Source organism: Diaphorina citri, unplaced genomic scaffold, assembly GCF_000475195.1.
Source record: "Diaphorina citri unplaced genomic scaffold, Diaci psyllid genome assembly version 1.1 scaffold968, whole genome shotgun sequence".
Classification (NCBI taxonomy): Eukaryota; Metazoa; Arthropoda; class Insecta; order Hemiptera; family Psyllidae; genus Diaphorina; species Diaphorina citri.
The window spans coordinates 81047-89980 of NW_007378399.1; the positions used below are offsets into that span (position 1 = coordinate 81047).

At 36.0% G+C, this 8934-nt stretch overlaps 1 protein-coding gene across 1 annotated transcript in view; it reads left to right on the top strand.

The window, feature by feature from the left end:
- Positions 1-8934, top strand: part of LOC103513423 (delta and Notch-like epidermal growth factor-related receptor) — a 56712-nt gene that overhangs the window by 26126 nt on the left and 21652 nt on the right. Inside the window, exons 5-8 of the mRNA XM_026826618.1 lie at positions 835-853; positions 1838-1853; positions 7940-8005; positions 8540-8627. Coding sequence (XP_026682419.1) covers positions 835-853; positions 1838-1853; positions 7940-8005; positions 8540-8627 — 189 coding nt within the window. The remainder of the gene's footprint in view (positions 1-834; positions 854-1837; positions 1854-7939; positions 8006-8539; positions 8628-8934) is intronic.

Here is an 8934-nt window from a genome sequence, read left to right on the forward strand (position 1 = left end):
CCCTTCCTTCCTCTATTCAATAAGTCCTCTTATTCTTTCACTTTTCTCTGCTGATACATTTCTGTTTCCTGTCCCTCCCTCTTTCTTTTTCATTTTCTTAATACCTACGCCTTCGTCATCTCTTACTTTTCTCTTTTACGAACTTCTTATTTTATCTATGTCTTCAACTTTTCTTTTTATACCCTTTCTTTCCTTTTCGCTATCTTTTTCTGAGTCCTCTTCTTCATTTCGTTTTCAAAGCTCTCTCTCTCCCTACCTTCTTTTTTGCCCCTTTTCTGTTTCTCCTATTATGTCATCATTTTCTTACCTTTCTCTCTTCCTCTCCTTCCTTCTCTCTCTCTCTCGTTTTCTTAATACCTACGTCTCATCTCTTCTTCCTTTATGTTTTTCGTCTCTTCTCTCTTTTCATTCTCCTTTCTCCTCCTTCTCTCTCTCATTTTCTAAATACATACCTTATCTCGTCTCCCTTTATGTCATTTCGTCTTTCCTCTCTTTTTCTTTATCTCCTTTTCATTCGGAATTCTCTTTCTCCCTTGGTTTTTTTCTTCCTTTTTCTCCTCTTTGCCCCTCTCTCCCTATTTCTTTCTCCTCCTCTCTCTCTCTCCTATCTCTCATTTTCTTAATACCTACGTCTCTTCATCATCTCTTCTCCCTTTATGTCATTTTATCTCTCCTCTCACCTCTCTTTTTCTTTCTCCCATTCTCCTATCCCTACTTTCTCCTCTCCCTTCTCTCTCACCTCTCTTTTTATTTCTCTCTCTCTCTCTTTCTCTCTCTCTCATATCTTTACGTTCACCATTACGTACATCGTGCATTAGATTCTCCTTTTTATAGAAGGGAAAAATTGTTTTTCGTTCATGGCAGTTTGCCCATTAATTTCAGTCTTTTTCGAGAGAGAGAGAAAAAAAAAAGAAAAATGTCGTTAAGTCGTAATGGCTCCATTCATATATGAGGGTAGATCATTATTATGGTGCAAGCAGGATTAGGGGATAAGGTTTTATACTGGGTGGGAGAGAATTTTCGGAAAATTAATCGATTCTTGTCAGGATTTCAGCGGAGCCATAGAATGGCCTTTGTCCATTGTAGATTTCACTTCATGTGATGAGTTTTGAAATCGATTTGGTCCATTAAATGGATTTTTATGTAGAATGCACTGCGTCTATTGCAGATTTCTCTACACTTGATGAATTTTGGATTGCTTGGCGTCCATTTGGACTAATGCAACTCGTCATATAGGTACATTTAAATACAAAACCGTGGAGTCAAAATGTAGAATGGCTTCGTTCTATCAACAATACCTACTTATTATTACCTATTTCAATAATAAAAAAAAGTGTTGGTATTAAGATTCAAATTCAATAATGTGTCTATCTACATAATTATATCTACCTATTTACCTATGGTAATGGTAATAATTTCCTAAAAAAGAACATGAAGGTGTAAAATCCTTTCTTTTTCATCTCTCATTTCACAGAATGGCAAGGATTAGTAGCTCAGACTTTTCGTGCACCCCCTGTATGTTCGGTACACATCTGTATTGCGGGTATATTAATATCATATCGTATTATTGGAGGATAAGGGCTCCTGGATACACTCTATATTACATTACTGGTACAAAACACACATGTCATAAACGAATACTTACTTAGGTTTGGGTACTTGAAAAGAGAGAGGGAGAAAGAGAGAGAGAGAGAAGAAGAAGAAGGAGGAGGAGGAGGAGAAGAAGAGGAGGAGGAGAATTAGGAGAAATAGAGTCGAATAGAGTGGTATGAGATAGAAAAAGAAAGGACAGAGAGAGAGAGAGCGAGCGAGAGAAAGAAGGAGACAAAAAGAGTAGAAATGATGGTATGAGAGTTAGAGAGAGCCAGAGACAGTAATATAAATTTGTAAGATTTCAAAGTATTCCAGTTCCATGGAACGTTTTATTTTTATTATTTTATAAATTTTATATACGGATGACTTTTTTTTACATTATTCTCAGCGTTTTTTCTCTGAGATTTGCATTTGCAGAAGCCATTAACATAATTAAGAAAGTATTGATTATTATCTGCGAAAGTTTTTATATTCTCAGCTTGGGACTTCCTCAGTTTTGTACTTGTACTCCGAGTAAAAAATTATTCTGCGAGTAGTTCAAGTAAAACTAAACAAAAGTTTAACAATTCTAAAAACAAAAGTCGGGAAGTGCAATTAAGAAACAAGTACAGTTTTTAATAATTATTTGTAGAAATATTCTGCAGATATAATCGTATATGAGTATTATTATTATTATTATTATTATTATTATTTTATTTATTTTAAGTTTAAAGATGTTTGATAGAGGAAATCAACCTTTGCTGTTTCTTTAGAAGAGAACGTATTTTTCCTGTTTAAAGCCAATCTAAACTGGTATAGTCCTTGTTTAAGGTCCCCCAGCCAGACCACGCGAGAGAAACGAGCTTCACAAGAGGGAAAATTTCGAGGGGAAAATACGACTTATCTTTCCCTTCTGAAAATCCCACGCCACATTACTGACTGTTGGAGAGGGAAAAAGTTCGCGGGAAGTAAAAGAAGCTGAACTTTTAAGACAAATTATCCTCACCTCTCCTGCTCCGACACACTTTAGGCATTTACATGATAACATCCGCTTTACATTTTCTCGTAAATAAGTATAGGCACCACGGCCTTACAGTCTACACTCTTGCTGGTGTTAAGGCTCCAAGGATTCCGGCTTCTGTATTCTGTCATGGCAGCGTAGCTTATTCTTTATCTGTTTCTGTGTACATATAAGTAAACGTAGTTATATTTGGTGTACATAAATTTACATATGCTTATTATGTGTTCCGCCGTCTTTAGCTATCATATGGGATAGGCTTGCCAAATTTGAATAAATTTTGAAAAGGTCTTAACCTAAATTCCTAGATACTCGTATACCTTTCTTATACAGGTGTACATAAATTTACATATTATGCTTGTTATGTATTCCGCCGTCTTTAGGTATCATATGGGATAGGCTTGCCAAATTTGAATAAATTTTGAAAAGGTCTTAACCTAAATTCCTAGATACTCGTATACCTTTCTTATACCTCTTATAACCTATATCATAGGTACTAAACACACTTTTATTTTGTACATTTTGAAAGTGTTTCCTTTATCTGAACAAAATACGTTAGGTATTGATTATTGCATTTTATTCATTTCCCATATTTTCTCTGAAGAATCCTGAATCCTTACTCTGTTCCAAATCTACTAAAACATCTTTAGTGTAATGCGTTTCTTGTTTCCACCATTTCCTTATTTGCTCAAAATGTGTTTTCCTTCCTCCTGCTTTCCTGATATAAAATAGCGCAATCAGCAAACACTCACCTCCCATTTTGCTCTTCTTCTTTTTAAATATTTTATTTGGGAAGAAAAGACGATTTTTTTCTTGCTGATGCGGGAAAACAAAATTTAAACTATGAATTTCTTTTTTATCTTGAAAGGAAAAATATCAAAATATTTCTGTTCTTGCTCCTTTTAGCGTCCCTCTTGCTCCACAATCGATAAGTTTGTTTTACTCCTTTGAGCTGAAAAGAATGAAAAATTCTCCCGAGTAAGAAGTTTTTACCTTATTTCCCCCCCGTACTTTTTGTAGGTACTATAAAAGAAATTCCATCGTAATATTTTCAACAAAAGAATTACCCATTGTATTTTTAAAGTTTCCGTACTTTTTGTAGGTACTATAAAAGAAATTCCATCGTAATATTTTCAACAAAAGAATTACCCATTGTATTTTTAAAGTTTCCATTTTTCTCAGCTTCCTCTAAGGAGATAACAAGTTATAAGAATAAACGTGGACACCTAATAACTGCTCTCCGTTTTTACTTCCTTTTATCTTCTTATGCTTTTACTAAGCGCTCAGCGTCTCAAGAAATACAATAGGCAGAATTTTAAATTGATCTACACATCTATACCTACCTAGAATACGAGTAGGGAATTTGACACATCCACCAATATCATTTCATGAAGTTTGTTACATCCACGAATATCAGCGATTGGAAACATTTCAGAATTAGATTCGTCACATCCACTAATCTCAGTAATAGATGAATTATATTTTGGGGAGATTTGGCACATCCATTAATAACTTCTGAGAGGTTTTCTCATTTTCTTATACGAGCAGCATTTCCACTCTTCTGGAATACCTTCATGCATAGGGACTTAGGGAGGTATTATATCTTTCAATTCTCAAGCTTTGTATGAGTTCCCATTGTTCTTTAATGTTTGTTACCTGCAATATCTCATCTCTAATCTCTTCCATCTCTACCAAATTAATTATTCATTCTCTTCGAAAGGAAAAGTTCAAAGTTCTCGAGTTCAAACCTCGAATTTTCGCAGAAAGCAGAAATAAATGCGCGGATTGTCAGTGGGGGAAAAATATGAAAAATAACGTGAAACTTCCTATGCTCTAAGCACATTTTAAGTTTTGCCAGTGGCGTGTCCTTCATTGAGGCGAGGGAAGGACTGCTTCTCTTCCTCCCAACAGCTTATTCCTCATCTTCTCATATAACTTCTTCTTCGCGTTTTGGTCTTGACAGAATTAGCTTAGAGATTTTTTTATTGTTACATAAATTTTGAAAAATAAATTTAACATTATTTCAATTCAATTTAACAAAACAGTCAAAATATGGGACTTTCGACATCTTGACGCGACACGACCTCTAGGTTGGTAAATTAGAATGTATTCTTCTTCTTCACCTTTCCTCGTGTTCAGACAGCGTCGGCGTTTTTCGAAAGCCTCTTTGGGCTGACATCTGGTTTTGGCTACATTATTTTACGACTGGATGCCCTTCGCACTCAACCTTTGCTGTTTCTTTAGAAGAGAAGTTTCAGGAACGTATCTTTCCTGTTTAAAGCCAATCTTAACTGGTATAATCCTCGTTTAAGGTCTCCCAGCCAGACCACGCGAGAGAAACGAGCTTCAAAAGAGGGAAAATTTCGAGGGGAAAATACGACTTATCTTTCCCTTCTGAAAATCCAACAAAACAGTCAAAATATGGGACTTTCGACATCTTGACGCGAAACGACCTTTAGGTTGGTAAATTAGAATGTATTCTTCTTCTTCTTCACCTTTCCTCGTGTTCAGACAGGTCGGCGTTTTTCGAAAGCCTTTTTGGGCTGACATTTGGTTTCGGCTACATTATTTTACGACTGGATGCCCTTCGCACTCAACCTTTGCTGTTTCTTTAGAAGAGAAGTTTCAGGAACTTATCTTTCCTGTTTAAAGCCAATCTAAATTGGTACACTCCTTGTTTAAGGTCCCCCAGCCAGACCACGCGAGAGAAACGAGCTTCAAAAGAGGGAAAATTTCGAGGGGAAAATACGACTTATCTTTCCCTTCTGAAAATCCAGGGCTCCCTCGTTTTAGGTAGGTACAGTAAGATAAAGAAAAAGAGGAAAATGAAAGATGAAAAGGAAGAACCAAGAAAGAAAGGAAAAGGAACGAAGTAAGAAAGAAATACAAAGAGACGGATGGTCAGATAGACAGACAGACTGATTTCGATGGATAAAATGTGATAATGATGAATAGATATAGATAGGTAAATAGATGGTGATAATCTGACAATGAATAAATAGATGGAACAAGTAGTGGGATAAATCAAGTGAATTTCTCGGTAGTAGAATGAATGATGTATAAAGCTTTTAGCTAAATAAGCTAAATCCCTTTGCGGATGAGCTATTCATTTTTTATTTCTCAGAATCGCAGAGGATCAGAGAAATGAGCTAGATATTCTTAAAGTTTCCATTTTTCTCAGCTTCCTCTAAGGAGATAACAAGTTATAAGAATAAACGTGGACACCTAATAACTGCTCTCCGTTTTTACTTCCTTTTATCTTCTTATGCTTTTACTAAGCGCTCAGCGTCTCAAGAAATACAATAGGCAGAATTTTAAATTGATCTACACATCTATACCTACCTAGAATACGAGTAGGGAATTTGACACATCCACCAATATCATTTCATGAAGTTTGTTACATCCACGAATATCAGCGATTGGAAACATTTCAGAATTAGATTCGTCACATCCACTAATCTCAGTAATAGATGAATTATATTTTGGGGAGATTTGGCACATCCATTAATAACTTCTGAGAGGTTTTCTCATTTTCTTATACGAGCAGCATTTCCACTCTTCTGGAATACCTTCATGCATAGGGAGGTATTATATCTTTCAAGTCTCAAGCTTTGTATGAGTTCCCATTGTTCTTTAATGTTTGTTACCTGCAATATCTCATCTCTAATCTCTTCCATCTCTACCAAATTAATTATTCATTCTCTTCGAAAGGAAAAGTTCAAAGTTCTCGAGTTCAAACCTCGAATTTTCGCAGAAAGCAGAAATAAATGCGCGGATTGTCAGTGGGGGAAAAATATGAAAAATAACGTGAAACTTCCTAAAAACTTCCAAACAGCACCCCGAAGAAAATATCGCTGTGGTTTTGGGTACCTATACAGTCTATACACGATATTCCGAAAATAATTAAGCACAAAGTTGTGAATGTTGTGATTTATTTCAATGCAAAAATAAATGAAAATTGAAATTATGGTCGGAACTTTGCACATTTTTCATTCCGGATTGAGAACTTTGCTCGAGAACTTCTTCTTTAATCGTACCTACTTTTGTGTAACTAACCTCTTCTGCCCCGAGCCAGACCGCCTTTTACCTTTATTTTCCATCCTCTGTTTAAACTTTACCTTCTCCCTCAAAGCCTTACTCAAACTCAAATTCCCTTTTCCCTTACGCAAATTCCCTGCCTCTAAAGTTGCTATTCAAATGAGTTTTCTATTTCTCAATGAAAGCCCTCAGGTATTCTGTTACCTTTGTATTGGAAGTGCTCTAGCCTGTAGGTAAACAGTACCTAACCATATTTCCATCATCAGTGGCGGCGCTATGAGTGCATTCGTCCCCTCTGAAATGAAAAATTACATTACTTTCCTTCCTATAGGATAAGGAAAGTAAAAAAGGTATGAGCAAAATTTTAGAGGAGAATCAGTGAATGAAACAGAGGTGAAGAAAAATAACGGAGGCAATAAATGATGTGGGGGTGAGAAGTATTACCTAATGAGAATAAACTGTGAGAGAAATAAACTGAGGTTGTGAGAGAAACAAAAACATTTAACAATTCAACCAATGAAAACTCTTTTAACTAAAAGTCCTATACCACCAATGACTGCTTCATTATGATACCACCAGTTATTACTTCATTAATATCAAAACCCGAGTGCTATAATTACCTGCACGTATACATACTATGTAGCTATATGTGCACTATCTGGTGTGAAGCATTTAAAACTAATGGAGAACATTTTAATAGTAGTGAACTCGTTTTTCCTCTACATTGCATTGTAACGTTCACTAGGTACACATCTACGTATTAGGTATCATTTTAACTATGTGGGTGTTACCACCAATAAATGGGTGACCTACCTAATTAATATTTTTAATTTCTTTAATTAAGGTCTGTCAGAATTTTTGAGGATGTGACGTAATCTCGTAATTTTACAGTTTTAACAAAGCTCCCGTGAAATGGGGGAAAACGAAAAACCTCTAGTTGAACTTCCAAGTTCAACAGTTTCCTGAGAAAAATTGTATGGTCGCCGCGTATCTCGTTGGTTATGCAATGTGCCACACAAAATATTATCCTTTTCGATGATTTTGTAATGTAGTCATAAGTCATTTATCAAAGTAACCAAAAAGACCTTTGACCATAGTGCTTGTTTGGATGGGTGACTAAATAGATTTTGCAGGGTAGGATGGAGAGACATTGTTGGGTGCTCATTTTATTGTTCTAGGAACCTAGGACTTAATAATTATTGTGCCCTCAGTCTCGTTAGAACAATGATGTCAAAAATTCAAATTTCGACATTGAGATTTGAGAAGTTTACCAAAAATTTTCACCAATGAGATTTTCTTTCCCTTTTTCAGGAAAGCTACGAGTGTCAGTGTTGTTCAGGATTCATCGGACCGCATTGTGAGGAGAGGGACGCCTCTTTAATTAACGATAAAAAATCCAAGTGAAACATTGAGATTGTAGAATGTTTCTCCTCAAATTAATTACTAAGTATCACCAAAGGGAAAGGTATTAATTGATTGTATTTTACAACCTCGCTTTGGATTAACATTCAACAACATTCAAATTGGGATTTTCAGAGCTTTCAGAAGAGGTAACTTGATGTGAATTTGTCACCCACTAATTTTATTTCAAGATTTCCAAGCGAAAATACATAGATACTCGTATAAAACATGAGCACAGATTCCCCACAAATCCATTCTCGTTTTATTCATGCTCCAAATCTTGGGAGAATTGTTTCTTCAGAGTTTGCAAAGTTTGCCAAGCCCCCATATGTTTTCCGTAGGAATAAAATTAAGTTATCTATTAGACCTCCATATCTACACCACATCTCTCGTCTTCTCTTGCATTCCCACAATTCAATTTCATGTTATTCTGAGATTGCTGTGAGTTCCAGGCCCGGAATGTACATAGATGTTGTAGGTATTAATCTATGAATAAATTGTAGGGCTCCCTTTCCCAGCCCTTGTCGGAACAATGGCATTTGTGTGGACATCTCCCAAGGTCATGACGGAAACACGTTCCAGTGTCTCTGCCCTTACGGTAAGTCCCTCATGTTATGGCTTTCTTTTAACACGCATAAGACGGCACCAAAATTCGGTAATTTATGCTTTAGGACCGTATTATTCCAGGTCATTTTGATCAGAAATTACATTTGGCAGGGTTCTCCTGAAGGAACTTTTTCACCTACATACATACTTGAACTTTTTCACCCTAGGTATTTCTTGGGATTGTGTAGTGGAACCCCTTTCTCTGATTATTATTTCTTGGACACATTCTTTTATGTTTATGGTAAATAGTAGTTCAGTAAAATTTCGCTCCGGAGCGGCGGGGATCTACAAAATGGGGA